This window comes from Heliangelus exortis, chromosome 3 (genome assembly GCF_036169615.1).
Source record: "Heliangelus exortis chromosome 3, bHelExo1.hap1, whole genome shotgun sequence".
Classification (NCBI taxonomy): domain Eukaryota; kingdom Metazoa; phylum Chordata; class Aves; order Apodiformes; family Trochilidae; genus Heliangelus; species Heliangelus exortis.
This window is the reverse complement of record NC_092424.1, coordinates 13872528-13893174: the sequence shown is the minus strand read 5'-3', so window position 1 is coordinate 13893174 and position 20647 is coordinate 13872528. Positions and strand designations below refer to the sequence as shown.

Sequence of the window (20647 nt, the reverse complement as noted above, 5' to 3'; positions counted from 1 at the left end):
TGGTAGCTACAGGGTTAGTCATGTAAAGTGTGGTAAAATAAAGCAGGGTTAAAACAAAGAAGGAGAAAGAAGGAGAGCTGTGCCCAAGGTCCTGGTCCAAAAGAATTTGGTGTAAAGCTCAGTCATCCTATGGCTAAATGGAGCAGCACTGTATGGTGTGGAGCAATTTTTTCTCAAGCTATGCATATTTTTCTTCACATTTTATTTTTTTCCCTTTTGTGTGCCTTTTAGTTGTTCTACGAATGGCTCTACTCCTATCTCTGAGCTATAATGTGGTCAAGCTGACAAATCTCAGGTCCCATTACAACTGCTGTCTACCAAGCATACAGCTCATTAAAATATGCAAATCCACAAGTTGACATTTTTGATTCAGCAGAGAAATGTGTCATTGTGTTGTTGTGACATGTTAGCAGAAAATCTTTCCTGGTTCTCTCTTCCTTTCTGGGAGTCAGCTTTTCAAACGTACAAATATATAATATAAAAATAAGAAAATTAGGTAGCTCTACAGAGCAAAAGGCTGGTGAGCATGTTTCTCTCCCTCTCTGCCTACAGATGCAGAAGGCAGGGCTGGCAGCACAGTGGGATACTGTGGCACAGGGGCAGATTTCAGTTTTAGGGGACCACCTGATCCCATCTTGTCAAATTAGATCTTTTTATTTAACTCCAATCAGTTTCAAAATAATTCTGTGAGGAGAAAGATCCACCCCCGCTGAGGTTTTTCCCCATGCTGCCTTAGTGTTCAAGCATTGACATCTGGTGTGAAAGCCCAAGGGAATGATCCCCTTTTAGCAGGAGGGCTGCCTGTGGGGAGCAGTGTGCCCTGGGTGCATGGAGGAAGTATGCTCCCTGCAGGGCTATTGCTTGTGTCCTTGGAAGTGAAGTGTCCAATAACCATGGATCCAGTTGAGACAGCTGCGTGTCTGGTGCAGGTCTGGTGAGAGAATTGGAAGGAGCATTTTCTGTAAAGGGAGAAAATGCAAAAGAATCTGATTTGCTTAGAGGGTGGGTCATAGAGATGTAGTTACTATAGCAAGTTGTTGAAGAAGGAGTGTCAGTACAGACCTTGAAAAGAAGAGAACACACAGAGGGTTTCTTTTTAATAGGAAAAGGAGAAATTGTACATACCTTTCACAGTGTTTTGTGTTCCCATGGCACCCCACAAGACTTATTCCTGTCTAGAAGGTGACTCTCCATCTGAGCCCCTTGATCTTGTCCTGATTTCTACTCATCCCTTGACTTTGTGTGGGTATCTCACAGCCATGGGCTTAGCCCAATGATTTCAGGAGGGATTTGGAAATGGAAAGTGGGAGGAGAAGAAATTATGGTAAAGCAGAATATCCTGTGATCATTCTGACTTCTCACTGAAGTAGAAAACAACGATTTGTGTGGGGTGACATTCGGGAAAGTGAAGCAGCCCACTAGTCTGAGAGGCTTGTGGCAGGCAGTTTGCTCAAGGACTACGTGAGATCTGCAAAGCAGAGGTGCTTCTATTCTCTGAAGGTTGTCTGGGGAATGGGAGCATAATGGCTTCTCCTGTCTGTTCCCTTTAGATACTGTTTGTGTTACCTTCCCTTAGATCAGTTCTTAATTCAGTAGTTGCCATCAGCCACATGTGTGGGAGCTCCTCCTCTCCTTTGTGGTGCCTGGAGCATCATGTGCTTTGCAGGTTCTGTGTGCAGACCAAGCTTCACTAACAACTGCTGCGGCCCTCCTTACCTTCCTTCCAGATCTAGATGAACCTGTTCTCACTGTTCACCAGACCATCAGTGATGTACGTGGCAGCTTCTACCAGGAGAAAACTGTCTTCCTCCGCTGCACTGTCAACTCCAACCCGCCTGCTCGCTTCATCTGGAAACGGGGAGCTGAGACACTTTCCCACAGTCAGGACAATGGTGTGGACATCTATGAACCCCTCTATACACAGGTGAAAAAACTCAAACCAGCTTGTGTTGATTGTCTTGTTGATGTGGGACACTCTGTAGTGGATGGCATTTCTTTCCCTGTGTGGATTGTGATGCTGGGGAGAGGGTGATGGCCACTGCAAGGGCTGACAGAGCCTGCTTCTGTATTCTGGTTCTCAGGGTACAAGAGAAGCAGAGCAGCAGAGGAAGTGTAACAGCCTAGAAGTTCCTTCCCCTTTTTACCATTGTCCCTGATAACAGGTCAGAGCTCCCCTAATGATGTTACTTGGCTGTTGGATGGCTGAGCCTAAAATTCAAGCAAGCAATCACATGATTTGTTATCCTCTATCTCCCATTATTAATTCTTTTTTTCTTAATTGAGTGTCCAGACTCCATAAATCAGGGGAATTGCTTCCTGTTTAGCAGTGTGAGTGAATGGTGGGAACTGCTGTGGGGTCCTTGAGGCAAATGTTGAAAGGGCTTTTCCTAATGGGTGTAAGTTACAGACACAACTTAGTTGCCTGGCACCTTCTGACTGTCATTCTGTGACAGAGTATCCACATACTTTTTGCTTCTTCTGTTTGCCTGTGGTGGAGTTGCCCCTCTGAACCCCACTTTTTTCACAGTAATTAGTACATTAGAGACAGATGGAGGGGAATTTTGCTTTTGCCAAGGTACTTGGGAAGTGTTATCCTAAGCTGAGCTCTGGCTCTCAATGTCCTTCAGATGCTAACCAGCCCCAGTGCTTCCAGCAAGGCCATTTGGGAGCACAAGACAGTGATGGGTGGGAAGGGAGGGTTCCCCAGGGCACCCATTCCATCCCACGTGCCTCCTCATGCTCTGAAAGCTGGGCCCTGAGTGCTTTCTGGCCCAGTTTGATTTCTGAGTGAGGCTCCAGGCAACCTTTCAGTTAATGTAGTTGAGTTCATATTTTATTGAAACACCCCATCTCTGTAGGTCATGGAAATGGGCATCCAAATGGAAAATTCAGGGAGATGAGGAGAGAAAAGAGCTGTGGGTTAGCAGCAGATTTGCAGAAACACTGTAGGTCAGCACTGCTGTTTGGCCCTGAAGTGAGCTTCATCTGGTCCAGGGCTATGTAACTTCCAATCAGGACATCTCTGGCCTTAGAGGATGCCACCATGAGCTCTTCGGGCTTTCACTTAGCTCAGTGTAATTAACAAGAGTCATTGCTTAATGGGGAGGTGTCTTAGGACTTGAGATGTGTTCATCAGCTAAATAGGACATCTGGCAGAAATTCACTGTGTTGCAGCATTAAGGTGTAAGTGACACAGCACCTTGCAGTTCCTGGAAGGCAGTGTTCCCACCATAATGGGTCTTTCCCAGCTCTGAGAGGGGGTGTTAGGACTGCTATGCTCACATAGCTATGCCCTTATTGCCTTCTCCTTAGCATCAGCATAAACCTGTGAGTTCATTTTGGTAAGAGTTGAAGTTAACAAAAATCACTCAGCAGTGCTGTTGGGAGGGGACAATCATGCTGGAACTCAGGTGTACCAGCACCCTTTGCAGGGGTTTGTAGTGTTGTCTTAGAGCTGAACTGGTGTCAGTGGCAGGTTTAGGTAGGCTTTTACATTAAAAAGGAGGTGAAGACATTACTGTTTAAGCTTTTAAAAACTTATTTACACTGAAGGTTTACACATTTACCCAACATTTGCTAATCAATAAATAGGGCTGTAAGTACATAGTTGACATGCACATTGTAAATGCCATCATTTGTGTGGCATAGCAACAGATCTCTGGGGATAGAACTTTCATAGGATTATTGTTCTCCTAGGTATTTATCTTTCTAATTTACTCAGTTCACATCCTTGTTCTTTGCATATTAGCATGCCTGAGCCCATAGTCCACTCCCTTGAGGTTGTCCTCAAGAGGATTTGTCGTTCTGACACCTTCTCACGTTTGAGGGCAATTACGGAATGGTTTCTCCAAAAGAGATCTTGACAAACACAAGAAGAACAGTAGCAACAAGCTGTCATGGGAAGGAATATGAGTTGCAGGGTGTGCAAACCAAAGGATGCATCTCAGGGCTTCCCACATTCCATAAACAAAAATCTACCGAATGCGTCTGTTGTTAATTGAATGTCTTGATTCTCTTTCTATGTCAGTAACTAATGGAGTGCAAGGGAGTGATTTTGCATGCTTGTTTGTTACTGTAATATGAGAAAAAGCTATCAAAGTCATGCAGCCACTCTGGATATACACCAGCATAAGAGAAATTTAAAAGTTTTGGGGGGTTCTTTGAATATTTTTCTGAATTATTTTTCCTCCCCTGTACTGCAGATTTTTACAGCATAATGGCATTAATGCCTGAATATGCTGATTTAGTTTTGTTTTGCACTGTTGAGACCCCAGTGACATCCCTTGTATTCCTTCCAACATCTCAATGTGTAATCCTAGGCTCTATTCTGGGAGGTTTAAGGTTTTTTCTCCACATGGTGATTCTGAAAGCAATTGTTGAGGAATTATGCCTAGACCTGCTTGGCAGTGCTTTCAGGTTAAATGTCAGCCAGATGCTGGGTGAGACATCCTGGAGGTGAAGCTACCACTGCAAACATTTTGAGTCACCTTTGGAGCTGCTGGCAGTCCTCAGACTTTGGCTCAGGATATGAACTTTCAATGATGAGCTGTGCTTTGTACACCTGTGTCTTCTTTTCCCCCCCCTTTTTACCAACTTTCAGGGTGAAACTAAAGTCCTGAAGCTGAAGAACCTGCGGCCCCAGGATTACGCCAGCTACACCTGCCAGGTGTCAGTTCGCAATGTCTGCAGCATCCCTGACAAATCCATCACCTTCCAGCTCACAAACACAACAGGTAGGAGGGGACACAAAGGGGTCTCTGCAGACTCCCGACAGCCACCATCCCTCCAAGAGAGTAACACAGCCCCTGTCCAGGACCTGCAGCACCTCCCATTCACATACATGGCTGCGGGGATTACAAGTCATCCTTGCAGAAGTTTTGTGGCCAGGGATGCTCTAATTTCTTGTAGCTCTGCATACAGCCAGTGCCTTGGCCAGGCCTGCTGTGAGAGGATTAAAACAAACTGTGTAGGTGTTGAGGCACTATGCAGTTTTTAATCCAGGCATAGTTTTATTTATTTATAATTCTAAGTGATTTTAAAAATAGATTTGATAAGGTCTAGAGCAGGGTAGATGCTGCAGGAGTTTCTACAAATAATTAATTTGTGAGTAACTCTGGCCTGGTTTACCAGGCTACACTCTCAGTGCCTCCCAGCTAACGGGCTCTGCTGGTGATGATGTCTGTGGAAAGCAAATATCTCTGGTGCCTTCCCAACAGATAAATTTTACACCAATATTCACACTGGCAGTGCTTGAGCGTGCCTCCAGCAGAGAACAGAAGCAGTCTGATGCCTCATGCTTGACCTGTAATAACTGACTGGTGACTGAGTATCTTGCAAAGAGTAGATTGCAACCTGCCCATTAAAAAAAAAAAACAGCACAAACCCAACAAACTAAACCACACCCACCGAAACCCCACATCCACAAATCTCCCATATGTATTGAATAGTTTCAGATAGTAAGTAAATACCAGGAAGTCGCTCCCAGCCCTGGGGTATTCCATGATCAGCAAGAAAGTCCCTGTAGTTGTTTGAATTGTTCACCTCTCTGTTGCAACAGGAAGAAGTTTGATTCCCTTGTGTCATCTGTGTGCAGTGGAAACAACTCTTCTGATGTTGCCAACTGTTGGTGTTGTATTGTTTATGATGCCTAAACTATCTTTTTTGATCTGACTTGAGCCCAAGGTGCTGAGTAAGAGTTGCACCATTTTATGTAGAAAGAACAAAAGTAATGAGTTTAAATGAGCTGTAGCTGATGTAAGAAAAATATTTTCTGTTTAATAAGATCTCTGAACATGTCTCAAGCAATTCACACCACTGCCTGGGTATATATCAGGCTGTTGCAAACACTGGAATATTTCCTTTCAAAACTTACCTTGTGCTCATGATGAAGAAAGGGATTTTGTACAGCTTTTCTTCCCTGTTATGTCTTTAACTTTGAATAGTTAGAAAATCAAATTTCTTTCCATGTTCACTCTCCCCTGCCAGCCCAAGCATAGGGAAACTACCCTTAATTTCAGCCTGGCCTTTTTATTGTGTGAATAGGAAAAATGTATTTTCAGGGTTGTAGCCATATCAGAAACCAGTGATACAGCTGAATTTACACCAGCTCCTTAGCTACACATCTCAGCTCTGAACCTGGTCTATATAGCACATATATCTAGTTGGGGGTTTTTTGTTGTTTGTTTAGCTGTAGATGCATATTCATAAATAGCTTACAGAGGAGCCTGACACCACAAGCTCAAAGGGGCCATGGAAAATATGTTCCTAGAAAATTGTATTAAAAGCTGGAGGTAAAAATGAAGCAGGAATTGTGCCATGAGAAGGGGTTGTGTTCAGTAATATTTCATATTAAATATACTCCTGTTATCTGGCTTAGTTGCCTTGTAGCTAGTATTGTGCATAGATGAGAAAATATTTTAAGAAAAATCCTTATTTCTTTCTTTTTTTGCCTAGGTCTTTTCTTTCCCTCTTGTGCTTATGCTTTAACCTCTGTAGCCTTGGCTGTGCCCAGAATCCTGAGCAGTTTGCTCAGGATGTCTTCAGCTTTGCAGCTGAGGAGGGCCCAAGGAGCACCAAGGTGCATGGAAATTGATTTCTTGAATATTTGTAGACCCAACTGCTAGAGTTTGAGGGGAATTGGTGGGTCAAATCATGTCAGACCAATGGAATCTTCTCTTCCCAGTTCATTTGTTGTTCCTTAGTTGGTTCACTTTGGCTCCTCTGGCAGTGGCCTTTAGGCAGATTGTAGTCTACAGCAAGGACATCCTTCTGCCCAGTTTTGTGTCATCAGTGTGGCCTTTGCAGCCAGCGATGGGGTCTCAGTCTTCAACCTTCATGGGAAGGAGGTTTCCCCTGCCCCTCTGTCCTGCTGCTGCTGCGTGGCTCTAGAGCAGCAGATGAGGTCCACAGAGCCACAGCACCAGCTCAGTGCCAGGCTGTCAGTACTTGCTCCAGCAGGGTCAAGATGATGTTTTCTCCTTCCTCGATTTCTACAAAATTAATCAGCCCAGCTGGTTAATTCTCCTGAAGTTTTACTGCAGCAAATTGGACTTCAAAGGGAATTGAAAGCGACTCTTTGTTTTTAGTGGTCCCCTTGCTGCTCAGCAGACTCTGCCAGAAGGTTTTCTGAGCCAAGAACAAAAGGAATTGCCACAGGTTACAAATAAATGAGATTCATCTCCTGCATAACAATGTCTGCAGACTCTTAACCTCTGTCTGCTGACAGGAGTGGGGGAGTCTGTGTAGGCTGCCACAGCCAGGGTTGCATTTTGGGGTACATCATTGCCTGGAGCTGTGCAGGTGGCAGCTTTGCAGTGTCCCTGCCTCCCCTCTGCACACACAAACAACCCATCCTGAGGTAGTGCTTGCACCAGCACAGCACTTTTATTTCCACATTGCCTTTCTCAGAGATGGGAAAAATGGATGTCGATTGGATATGTGCACATAGAATCATAGAAGATTGGGTTGGAAGGGACCTTAAAGATCATCTGCTTCCAGCCTCTCTGTCATGTAAGAGCTCTAAATCTTAACCAGGGTCTGCGGGACTTCTGGTTTATGCTCCCCAACTCTTGACATCTTCTCTCTGGATGTTGGCTGGTCTCAGCCTTTCTCTGGCTTTCATGGGGATGGATGGAGATTTCCAGGCAAAGTGCTGCATCTGTCACTGTGTCTTGTGGACCTGAGACCAGTTCAGCTTCAGAGGGCAGGAACAGTGTTTTGGTGTCAGCTACACTCAGCTGGCAGCCTGTTGGTGACAGGACTGTGTCCTGCCTGACCATAGTGATTTGAGCTATTGCATTCCTGGGCTTCATAGTGTCTTGTGAAAACATCTGGAGCTTGGAGGAGATGTACAAATCCTTCCTTTTCTGATTAGTGCCCGTTAACCCTTGCACACTGTTTCCAAGACTCCAGCAAAGAGCCCTGTCAGTGTGGCCTCCTGAAATCCAAGGACTCCAACTGCTGGCCACCTCCTTCCTTAGGCACAGCTGGCCACCTCTGGCACAAATAGCATATGCCCTGGCCAGGGAGTAGACATTTGATTCAATGCACCAAAGCAATATCCCAGCATGGCAGGAGTTGTGCTGCTGAATTACGGTGCTGGTGCTGAGGCAGGAGCAGCCCTCCTCACCTTGTTTGTATGGGCTGTAATTCAGAGATCCAACACAAACCCAGCACAGCTCATTAACGCAGGGTCCAGGGAGAGAAGAGGCAGAAATAATGATGCTGTTAAGTCAGGCTTCATGAATATGGAACAATGTCTTGTTTTGCATTATTGTTGCTCTTACTTAAAACATACTCCCTGCCTTTGTACTGGGGACTGCTACTTTCTCAGCTCTGCCTGGATGGAGTCAATGATGATGTTGACAAGGCCTTTAAAGGGCTTTTCATGGGATGAAATAGAAAATACCAAAGAGGTTTTTTGGATCAGTTCCTAGAGGGGGATGTAGTGAGAAGGGTGCAGAAAAAAAATAAACCAAAACCAGGTACTGGGGTATTAAAAATAGAGGTCATCTAGACCTTCTGAATCAGTCTCATTTGTTCAGTTGTGCATGAGGGACAATCCCTGTGACCTGATATATAGCTCCCAGGTCTATAGAAAGGGGTATTTGACACCTGTGGAGGAGAATGGGGTTAAAAGTGGGTGCAGAGCTTCTGTTCATGGTCTCTTGTGGTACAGGCAGGTCCTGGTCCTCTGTGTCAGGCTCTGAGCTACAAGGAAAATGATTTGCCTCGCTAAGATGTCTGGTTGGGTGTGAGAGATGGACAGGCCTCTCAGCTGAGAGGCTGTCTTAAGGACAGCTGAGGTCCTTTTTTAATGGTAGACCTTTCCCCAAACTTTTTCTTGGGATGGCAACTCTGATGGGAGTAATGGTTTAATCCCAACTGATCAAAAAAACAGTTCAAGCAGTCTCCTCTGAGCCTGCCCTTTCTCCTTCATCTCTCCATCAGGTTGTTCTCATGGTCAAGGAAGGAGGAACAGGCTGTGACTGGGCATGAACCTGTTGATATTCTTGACCTTCCCTTGGGACTGTGAGAACCATCCAGCAAACACTGACATCCCAGTGAGCTTCCCAGTGTGCTTTGGATCAGATCCTGAGATACCAAGCTCAATCCATGGCTGCAACTTCCTGTGCCATGTGACAATGAATCTCTTGTTCTCCTGCCGTTTTTTTTTTTTTTTTTTTTTTTTCCTCAGGGCTCAGTCTTGCTGTTTCTGGCCAAGGCATAAGCAGACTAACTGTGATTTCTATAATAGCATTGCAGCAAGGGAGATACTGGTTCTCTAGCAGGAGCTATCAGCTGAACCTTTTCTCCAGTGCTGCTTCTGCAGAAGCTGCCTAGAGTCAGGGGAGTTAACAGAAGGCACTGTGGTGTCTGCAGGGGGGTGGGCTGCATGCAGTGTGGATAAGTAGTGCAGAACCACAGTGGCTTTCCACTGCCCTCCTGCCTTGCTGCAGTTGTTTGTATCAGGAGGCAAGAAGCCTTTAGCCTTGGGTTTTCCGCTGTTAAATTTTGTCTGGTGGCCTCTCCTACCTGTGCAAAGGAAATTCTTCAGGCTTTTTTTTTCTGACCTGAGCCCTAAGCCCTGGAGAACATGCACTGAGCACTGCTAAAATATCATACCTAGCTTATGCCCCAATGCTAAGCACTTGTGGTAGAGTGTTTTAGGTATGGCCTCTGTTCTGGGGTGGTGTGAGGTCCTGACTTCAGTGTTTCCCAGCCATAACACAGCAGAGTGCTCTAGCTCAAAGAACGGTGATGATCATGCTTTAGGTTCACAAACACTTTATATTTGTAGTGAGCTGATGAACACATCCATCTCTCCCTACTCAAACTGTCCTTCTTCCAATCCTAGAGAGGATGAAGCTGTGCACAGGCAAGCAAATGGGTCTTTTTAAAGCTCAGAAGTGTCCCTCTTTATACTCTTCCAGCCCCGCCTGCTCTGAAGCTGTCTGTCAATGAGACACTGGTGGTCAACCCTGGTGACAACATCACTATGCAGTGCTCTCTGATGGGTGGTGACCCACTGCCAGAGCTGGTTTGGTCTCACTCTCCTGGACCAATGCCTCCCAATAGCCTTGTGCAAGGAGGCAACCTCACCATCTGGAGGATCCGTGTGGAAGACTCTGGCTATTACAATTGCACAGCCATCAACAATGTGGGGAACCCAGCAAAGAAGACAGTGAACCTGCTGGTGCGGTGTAAGTTCCTTTTTTTCTCATGGCTTTTCAGGGTGAAGGAGCTAGATTTGCATTTCTCCTGTCTGTTCTTGTACAGCTGGGGGTGAGTGGGGTACTTAGCAGCAGTGAGTATTCTAGAGTAGTGCCCGTGCAAGGTTCTCTGCTCCCCAGAGCAACAGTTGTGCTAGAACTGCCTGCAGACTCATTCCAGGCTGTAGCACCATTCTGGATTGGAAAACGATCACAGACCACCTGATGCAAATCCCTGGGGATATTTTGTGGGAATGTATCTGAGGGAGGGCTTCAGACAGGTTTTGCATGGAGACATTGCCTTCATGAGCAGCAAAGAGCTGTTATCCTGTCCCATGCAAGACACTTTGCTGTCCCTAACTGGTTTTGCACTTGTGTTCATCCCAGCCATGAAGAATGCCACATTCCAAATCACCCCTGATGTGATCAAAGAGAGTGAGACCATCCAGTTAGGACAGGACTTGAAGCTCTCATGCCATGTAGATGCTGTTCCCCAGGAGAAGGTTGTCTATTTCTGGTACAAGAATGGGAAACCAGCCAGATTCTCAGACCGGTTGCTCATCACCCGGAATGACCCTGAGTTCCCACCTGTGACCTGCAGCTTGGAGATCATTGACCTGAGGTTCAGTGACTATGGCACCTACCTCTGTGTGGCTACCTTCCAAGGAGCACCCATTCCTGACCTCAGTGTGGAGGTGAACATCTCCTCGGAGACAGGTGAGTCTCTCTAAGGCAGCTGGAGAGCTCAGAGGAGTGGTTTGCATCACTAGCTGACCCCTGCTCCCATACCTCTGGCTTTTTGAAGGACCACAAATGACTGTCTTGAATCCCAATGGAGAAAAGTCTTACATTGTCAGACAAGCATTTGGCTGAAACTGGAAACAGGTGACAGTTACAGCTCATTTGCCAGATGTGTTACATGCCAAGCAGATCTTCCTTTATGTTCTCTCCCTATGAAAAGTCCACAGTGCAGTCCAGTCAAAGCTACAGAGATGGGTATAGAGTGTGATTGTTCAGAAAGGCCTCCAAATTGTGAAGGAAGGAAGGGGGATGGTAAATACCATTTCAAACGTCGCTTTGCTTAGGGAGTGAAACAGAAAGCAAGCTGCCCTTTCCTCCCTTTGGTATTGCTTATAAGGAATGTTCCTTTTTTCAGAGCTGTGGACAGGAGATTGGTATCATCTGTCATAGCAAATTCTGTGAAGAGCTTTAATGTTTATTGGATTGCCCAAGACAGATTGCAATTGCACTCTCTGTAGGAGCCCAAGTGTTATAAATGTCTCCCTCCTTGAAAACTGGGGTCAAAACTTCACCCCATGGCTTGGTGAAGACAGGACTAATCTGTGTTTGTCAATCACCTTGGGGACTGAAATTCAGGGTCTCAGAGCTACCTTTTTGCTTCTGGGGAAATAACAGGTCCAGATCTGCTCTCCATTACATTCATGTCATCTTGCTGCCTTTTCGGGACCCTAAAGGTACAGGAGAAAGCAGCACTGGGCTAGTAATCTGATGAGGACTCCTGAGGGGAGCCAGCTGCCAACAAATTTTGTCCTGGAACATCATGGAAAGCTTCTTCTCAGTCCCTAGTTGTGCTGGATCCATTGGCCAACTTGGTCTGTTTTGATTCAGGACATTGCTCACTTCAACTCCCCAGCAGAAGGTGCTGTGACTGCTTTTTCATGCTTTGGCTCTCCTGAACTTGTGTGGCTGCTCCTCCAGAAGCAATCTTTTTTTGCCCAAAATCACTAGATGGCAGAGTGCAGTTGTGTTTAAGACTGCAAGGGTAGGAGGCAATGAAGGTTTAGGAGTCACTGGATGATTCTACCAAAAGGCTGGACAGTGTCTGATGGTGCAGATATTGGGCCACGCCAGCCATCCCTACCAGAGCAGCTCCCCATGCAGCAGCCAAGGTTGCCCATCTTGTAGCATCCCCATGAATGGCAACGAGCCTCCTCCAACATGTGTTCCCACATAAAAACCCAGCAGGTTGTCCCCAAAGCATGGGATCAGAGCAGGAGAGTGGAAGTGGTGGGTCCACGTTTCCTCACTGAGCAAGGCCTGAGCTCACCAAGGTGTCGGCCTCCACTGAGAGGCTCTGAGAAGATAGCTGTAATTAAAAAAAAAAAATAAAAAAATCTTCAAATGGCTTCAAAATAGCTTTTCCCCATGGAGAAAATTGCCTCTCGCCAGGTGAGCGGCTGCCAACAGTCTCAGGTGCTGAGTGCTGTCATCCCTTTGCACTGTGCAGGACAGGGTGTGATGAGATTCCCCAGCCCACAGGAGACCTGAAAATTGAAAATGTGGCCTCCCTGTTGCATAAGAAGGTCAGCACAGTGGGAGATTGGGCTGGAGCCATCCTAAATTTGCTCATAAAGCAGCTGTGGGCTGTAACATGTGCAATACCTATAGCACACTCTCCTTTGCTGGAGCAGTTCCTGAAGAACACTCTCCTTTGCTGGAGCTGAATTGAGCTAATAGTGGTCAGACCAGCTTGTTGCAGCCTCCGTAGTTCTAAACTTCCATTTAAATGGAAGATGAAGCATGTGGCCCTTGCAGTGATTGAAGTCTCAATTCAAGTGTCACCTCTGTCAGCAGGAAGGGCTAAAAAAGGAGCTTTAAAAAAATTACCACGGCCATATTTACTTCAGTTGAACTGTTAGCTCTGAAGCCTAATACAAATAAAATGTCAATATTACATGTGGTTTAGCATAAACATCCCCTTCCTAGGTTCTTGATAGTGTTGGGGAGCAAACCTCTTCCACTGACACATATGCACCCTTTAGATGTAGTCACTGGGTTTCTTTTGGGCTTTGTTTATCAGCAATGTTTGTTTGTCAGTTTGTCAGCTGGGTATTTTTTTAGTATTAGCATGCCACCAGCTCCAGCCCTGGCTCAGCAGGGGTTCTGCTGAGTGAGCTCTTCCGAGCCTGGAAGGGATGGCAGAAGTGATCTTTGCTGGGACCCATCTCTCACTCAAGTGAACCAACAGTAAGCAGTGCCCTGTGAATTGCAAGGCAAAGTGAGCAAAGACTCTTAACAGAGCTGGCTCCTTGGTGTGCTTTAGGAACAAGCAGGGATCCTGGACATCTGATAAGGCTGGAAATGTCATCTACAAGCACTAACCCTATAAGTCTTGGTTTGATCTGACCTGGTTAAGGGGACTAGATGCATCATCAGATACAACTCTTATTTCTTGGCCAGAAGACTGCAATTCTACTTAGGAAATTCACTGACCAAAAACTGAAAAATGAGTGAAAGAGACTTTTGCCTTTGCATTCCTTGGTGCTAGCCCTGCTGCAGAACAGTATTTTGCAACCAGAAGGATTGGAGCTGGGGGAATGTGCCAGCTCTTTTGGCACTTGCCACTGGTATTGGGATACATAGTTGGAGAAGCTGAGCTCTTCCTCAATCCCTTGCAGCTTCAGACCCTGTAGGATAACTTAAATGGGCAGTGTGTGCCTATAGGGTTGTCAAGTGGAAACCTTTGCAGTTTAGGGCTGTTGGTATGACTCAAATAGCAGCATCTTGAGAATGTTCCTTGCTTGCTGGAAACTCGGTGTAAAATTATTTGCTTCTTTTCTCTCTTTTAGTGCCACCAACCATCAGTGTCCCTAAGGGCCAGTCCACAATCACTGTCCGGGAGGGCTCCAGAGCTGAGCTTCAATGTGAAGTTCGAGGGAAGCCCAAACCACCCATCATCTGGTCCCGGGTAGATAAGGAAACCCCGATGCCTTCAGGGACAATGACAATGGAGACGTATGATGGGAAGCTGCGCCTGGAGAGCGTGAGCCGAGAAATGAGTGGAACCTATAAGTGTCAGACAGCCAGGTACAATGGCTTTAACATCAGACCCCGGGAAGCCCTGGTGCAGCTCAACGTGCAGTGTGAGTATAACTGTACAGTACTGGAATGCCTGTTTGAACACCTGTGTCCACAAAAGCCTGTGGGCTAAGCAGGGCTGGCACACTCAGTTCCGGCCTCAAGTGGAGTTGAACTTTCTTACTGGGCTGAGCAGAGACATCTCTTTCATCTGGGGCCCTTTGCACACTTTGTATTTAGTCAGCTTGGCTGCACAATGCTAAGGGCAGGATATTGTATGGCCAGTGTGTGGTGAGTGGAAGGGAGAGGTCTTGTCTGTGTTTGTACGCAACGCTTTCCATTTCCCTGCTTTACCAGGTGAGTGTTTGTGTGTGTTATGTATGTGTAGATACCTTCAGGGTACATTACTAAGATTGTCAGGTCGAGCACTCAAAAGGTAGGAAATGGCTGTCAGCCCATTTCCACCCCACAACCCTTTCTTCAGTTTAGTCACCCCAGCTGTCTTTTCTCAACATGCCTGCATCGTTTTGCCTGGAAAGCAAAGACTGACATATGGACTGCATGGACATGTGGAAACCAAGTGGTTTCCATACAGAAAACTGATTCTTAGCTTGTGCTGCACTGAGTGATTTTAGCCACGGATGGTGCTCCCAGCCCCACTTCAAGGTAATATCTGTGCACAAAGATGAATGTGGAGGGAGGGCTGGATGCTGCTGGTGCCTGCATTGGGTGACTGTCTCCATCCTTCCCTGCAGTGGTATCTCCCTCCAGAGGAGTGAGTGCTGGCTCAGCTCTTATGCTGTTGAGATGTATTTTGACAGGTGGGGGGCTGGTCTCTGTCCTTTAAGACTTTGAATCACACAGGAGAAAGGCAGCTGGGCAAAATGCCTCAGTCTGGAAGGAGCTGGGCCTGTAGACCTCCTTAAAGACCTCATCCGATCAGGATGGAGCAATTGCTAAACTCCGGCAGAGCCCTCTGAGCAGTGCAGATCAGGCAGGTATGGGATGGGTAGGAAATGCAGGGAATGTAGGGAACAGGTTAATTTGCACCAGGGCATGCTGCTTCTGGGCCATGGCTGAGGAGGCTCCATGCACAGCAGAGCAGCACTCATTAGACACGCTGCCACACTCCTCCTGGGCTCGCTTCCCAGGAAGAGAAGAAGTGAGACCAGAGTGAATAACCTGGCTGAAGCCAACCAGACAGTGCTGACAGATGCGAGCTGTTGGGAGCACAGCAGTAACAGAGGGATGCCAAATTCTGTAGGCGCTTTGAGTATTCAGAGATCCCTTTTTAAAATGATTTCTGTCGATTCAGGAGCATGGCAGGAACTATATTACAGGATGGGGACAGAGAAATATGTGCAGATTTCCATACAGGTAATTATGTGTGGAGAAGCTTCCCTTAAGCAGGCTGGAAATGTGTGTCTTGGTTTAATCTTTTTTGGAAGACAGGGTGAGGCAGGTGTATGGAGTGTGGCAGGGACTCTCAGTCACCCCAGGAACTGATGAGAGATGCAACAAAATCATAGAATCATAGAATGGCTAGGGTTGGAAGGGACCTTAAAGATCATTAAGATCCAACCCCACTGCATGGGACTAGAACAGGTTGCACAAGTCAACCTGGCCTTAAACACCTCCGGAGGGGGGCATCAACGACGTCACTTGACAACCTATTCCAGTATTTTACTAATCCCATGGTGAAGAATTTCTTCCTAATATCTAACCCAAATCTACCCTTTTTCAGTTTAAAACCATTATCCCTTGTTCTATCACTACCTTCTCTGGTGAAAAACCCCTTCCCAGCTTTCCTATAGTCCTCTTTCATGTAAAATCTCACTTTTGAGTAAAGAACTAACAGATCTGTTGGTGTCTCCAGCCCTGGTGTTGATGTTTATAAGATCTGTGGTCTCCACTGACCCTCATTGCCCCTGCTGACAGAACAGCAGTGCTTAGCCTAGGATGAAATCAAGCTTCCTGGGTAGTCAGGAGGGGAATCACAGCCCTGAATCTTGGGCTGGCAGAGGAGGCCATAACTCCCTATTCAAGAAAGATGGTAGCTAGAAACCAGAAGCTGTTCTGGGGCAAAGCCCTTGATGTGACACCCAAGAAGGCAAAGACGTGATGAACTTCTGTGTGAAAAATAACTCAATGTACTCTTCCTATAGCTCTTCCCCAGGCCAAACAATGCTTTATTGTTATCTCACCCAAGTAATGGTGGCATAGTCCATTCAGCAACCCACCCAAATTGCCCTCTTTATTTCTTCATCTATTCTGTTTACCCTCCAGTTGGAGCTGGATGTGTAGCTTAGTGTTTGCTGGACTGAGCTGCTGCCTTCCCCTTGGGATCTGTAGAGGGAGCTCACAATGGCACTGCCTGTCCTGGGTCTGAGGAGGCAGCTCTGGTTTCAGAGCTGTCAATTTGTGCACCATGAAAAACAAACTCTGAATCAAGAAAGTAGGGCAAGAATTACCCTTGTCCCATTTATAGGGCACCTCTCTTTCCCCCCGTGCAAAGAACAACCCAGCAAACAGCACAGTCTCCTATCCCTTTTTTTATCCCTCATGGCAGCTGGAAGGTGTGTGGGGGTGAATTGGAAGGCTGCTCTCCAGCCTACGTGGCTCATTAATCCGGTGGCTTGCTTTGGAGTTCTCATCTTCTTGGAAATGGGGATTGTCTGGCCCTTGCAGCCTCTGTGATGAGTGTTCCCCTTGCCTCCTGAGCCTGTGTGTCCCCTCGGGGAGCCACATGGATGGGGTGTGCATCAGCACGGGTGTGTGTGCCTGCCTGTTCACGTGTCAGTGTGAGCTCCTTTTGAACCAGCTCCCTCAAGGGAAGAACGAATTCTGGGTGATAATGTGGTGGTTTCTCAGATTTGCTCAAAAGCTAAAGTTGCAGAATCAATACAGCAGATCTGATTAGATGTCAAAACCTCTCTCTGTGTTTCTCTTTTATTTTCTTTTTCTCCCCTCACCCTTATGCTTATAGTGCTGTATTGTAACAAACTAGTCCAGAAATAGACTTTATCAACTTCTCTGCAGTAGTGGAAACAGAGCAAAAAGACAAAAAGAACAAGATAGTGGTATGGAAAAAAACCCTGAAATTTGGGTTTTTTAATATAATTTGTATTTTGCAGCAGAAAATGTTGCTCTCCTTTTATCATATGAGCTACAGTTGTCTTTCATCAACAGGCTGGGTGGTCTGCTCTCTTCCTGGACTGAATTGTAGAGCTGCGTAAGATTATTAAGTTCATGAAAGTCCTTGCAGCCCTATAGCTCTGTGGTTAGGATGAATAAATGTTGTATGCTGGTTAGAGCAAGAGACTGGGCTTGTCAGAACTCCAGGGAATCTGGCTAACACTTTGAGTGACAATTTCTTGTTATCTTTTCCCATGTCTTCAAAACACAAGCGAGACTGACCCATCTCTTCAATGATTTGTGGGGCATAATAAACACACCACTTTGAAATCTTGAAATAAAACCAGTAACAGGAGAGCAGTGCTGTTGTTAATAATATCAATGCTACTGCTAATGCAATGTTCAAGGCCTTTTTTTCAGGCCTTCTCAGGTTTTTTACTTGCTCAAGAAAAAATCCAGCAGAAAAAATGAATCCTCTGCAGATGTGGGTTTAAAATCAGGGCTGGGTCACCCTGTGTAGGTGAGACAGCATAAGGCTATAAAACACACACTGGGCTTAAAAATGTGCAGCAGTCTGTGTTTTAGAATACAAAGTGTCATTTGAGCCACTATGTATGGAAGGAAGAAAGTAAGAACATATAAAGTGGATCAGTGAAGAGGATGCTATGTAGATACAGATTTAGCAACTACATAATAAAAATTTGCAAAAAATGCATAAGCCACATGTCCTAAAAGCCTGGTCAAAATAGCATTTGCGTGAATTACAAAGTAGCTCTAAACTTTAGGTGTTGCTAGAACTGGCTCTTGAGATGACTGTGGTATTTGGTGAATGTTATGTTTGTTCTGTTAGAACCTTATAGAACAGTGTGGTGTAAATTGCAGACCTAGTACATTCTCCTGTTTGATGGATGCTGTGTCAGCTCTGATGCTTTGTCAGTACTGAACAGCATGTCATAAACTACTGGGCAGTGCAAAGTCCAGATGAACCATGTCTTCCTCATAACAGTGGATCCTTGCTAGAACTACTCCAGTATTTTTGCATGGATGTTTGTCCTCCCTCACAGTACTCGGTGTCTTGGCCCTTGTGTGATCATGTAAATGTGATCTCTCTCTTTGGATAACCACCAAAGCCTGGTAGCAGACCACCCCTATGTCCTCTATTGAGTTAATGGGTTAATTAACATTAATTAGTTCACCAAATTCTGATTATTAGATAAACAGACTTTTGATGGTGCCATTGTTGTCTCTGGCAGAAGTTTTGGTGTCTCCGAATGCCCAGAGAAATAAGGGAAGAAATAAGAGAAGATACTTATGTAGGGTTCATCTTGTTTTGAATGGTGAAGTCTGAAAGCTGATTCTCGTTCACATCTTTGGGTCACACTGCATGTGAATTATCAGCAGGAAGAAAGAATAGAAAAGGAATTAATCTGAGAGTCTCCTTCCTGGAATAACATGGTCTGCAAATTTTTCCTCTTCTGGATCCAAAATAGTAGTCCACAATCATATGAGATTGATGTCCATACAAGAGGAGGCTCCAGGGAGACCCTATAGCAGCTTTCCAGTACCTGAAGAGGTCTGAAGAAAAGCTGGGGAAGGACTTTTTACAAGGGCATGTAGGGAATGGCTTTAAACTGAAAGAGGAGAGATTTAGGTTAGACATTAGGAAGAAATTCTTTCCTAAGAGGCTGGTGAGACACTGGAGCAGGTTGCCCAGGGAAATTGTGTTTGCACCCTCCCCAGAAGTGTTCAAGGCCAGGCTGGATGGGGCTTTGAGCAACTTGGTCTAACTTGAATTAGAAGTCTCCCTGCCCATGCAAGACACTTGGACTTAGATGGTCTTTAAAGGCCCTTCCAATGCAAACCATTCTGTGGTTCTCAGATCTCCAAAGATTATTATCCTTAGAGACTTTTGCCACCAGATAGGGTTTTTAAGCACCAGGTGAATTATTTTATCTTCAAAGTGTAGTATAATCTGTAATCAGGAAAGCAGGGTGTCATTCTCTTTGGATGGCTAATTACTGTGACTAAGGGGCAGATGTTACACAGACCTGGATATAGGTATTACCATAGGGCAAGTGATCAGCAGGTCTACCTCTGCCCTGACCTGAAATATGTGCAGAATATGTCCTGCTGCAGCATCTTTTGCCCTTGTCACTTAAACTAATGTCCAAGTGGGCACAGGTATGTTTTCCTATTCAAGCTCACATGCTGGCAAATGTTATTCCTGGTCACATGCTGTTGACTTTTTCCTCCTTAAAATCCTACTGAACCCATTGGCAAAGCTGTACATCAGGCAGGCAATAGTCTGCATCAATTTCCCCTGTTATCTGTGTAGCAAACTAAAGAGCATGGAGGAGAAGGAGGGGTGATGCTGTAAATAAGTAAGAAACATTGCTGGATCCATGCAGCTGGAAATGCATTAAGCTGTTTCGATCAACTGTTGAAGTCATTGCTCAATGTCAGTGCTCTTTTCTGGTGCCTTTGCTGGCCCCTTTGAAGCATAAGCTTGGATATTAACTGCTCCATTAAAAGTGCTCTTGAGACATGCTCCTGGCATGGAGATGTTTCCTTGGTGTGGCTAGGACTGGGCTTTTGGCTCCTGAGAGCTCTTTACAGTTCTTCCTTCCTGTGTGAAGGGAGTCCAAGAGAAACGAGACTGTGGCCAAAGCTGACCCATAGCTGTGACTGAGCTGGCTTATTTGTCATGCTGCTTGGCTGTGTGACCTGGAGTATGGAGCCATCTGCTAAGAATTTTAGACTTGGCTGGTTGCAGTCCTGAGTATGTTTGTTAACAGTGCCTGTTTTATTATTTTCATCAGTGAAGTCCATCCTGACACCCTCCTCCAAGCTGAGAAGCACAGTTCAGGAGCTCATTGGAGGGCAGACCATGCTAATCTTTTTTTTCTACCATTACAGTGTCTTGGCCATCCATTCATGCTTCAGTATCACTGTCATACATGTTATAGGTCTTGTTCTTAAGAGAGGGAGGTATGGCTCTTGTACCAGAGTTCTGGGATGCTCTGGTTCATTTTAAAACACTACAGTCTGAAAAATGAACTGGTGTTTTGGGGAAGGTCTGTCAGTATTCAGAGTCACGTGAAAACTGTGTCTTGTACAAGTTCAGTATTTGCAAACCTGGAGACTTTCATTAGCAAAAAAAAGAAAACAGTTTGCAGACATGGCCATAACCTCGAACCACCAGTGTGAGTAAAGCCTGACCTGATCTCTGGTTCCACTTTGCTGGAAATCTTCCCTGATTATCCCCTAATTTGTTGTATGGAGGTCTGTGTGACTAAGCTGAAAGTGTACATGTTATTTCTGTGCTTCCACTGATACACAGCATCCCTTCACTCCCCCTATTAAGAGCAGAGGGTTTTGTTCCTGATTACCAACACAGTTTCCACCAGCGGTATTGTGTCTGGGATTAAGTTGCTTAGAGCTTGTGTTTGTGTGCCTAGCCCTGTGGTGTGGTGTTAGGATTG

The 20647-nt window shown here is 45.6% G+C and overlaps 1 protein-coding gene across 2 annotated transcripts in view; it reads left to right on the top strand.

Annotated features, from left to right (window-relative positions):
* Positions 1 to 20647, top strand: part of MDGA1 (MAM domain containing glycosylphosphatidylinositol anchor 1) — a 142064-nt gene that overhangs the window by 56699 nt on the left and 64718 nt on the right. For both annotated transcript variants that reach the window (XM_071739355.1, XM_071739354.1), the window contains exons 5-9: positions 1728 to 1924; positions 4601 to 4733; positions 9933 to 10202; positions 10599 to 10928; positions 13802 to 14095. In XM_071739355.1, the coding sequence (XP_071595456.1) occupies positions 1728 to 1924; positions 4601 to 4733; positions 9933 to 10202; positions 10599 to 10928; positions 13802 to 14095 (1224 nt within the window). The remainder of the gene's footprint in view (positions 1 to 1727; positions 1925 to 4600; positions 4734 to 9932; positions 10203 to 10598; positions 10929 to 13801; positions 14096 to 20647) is intronic.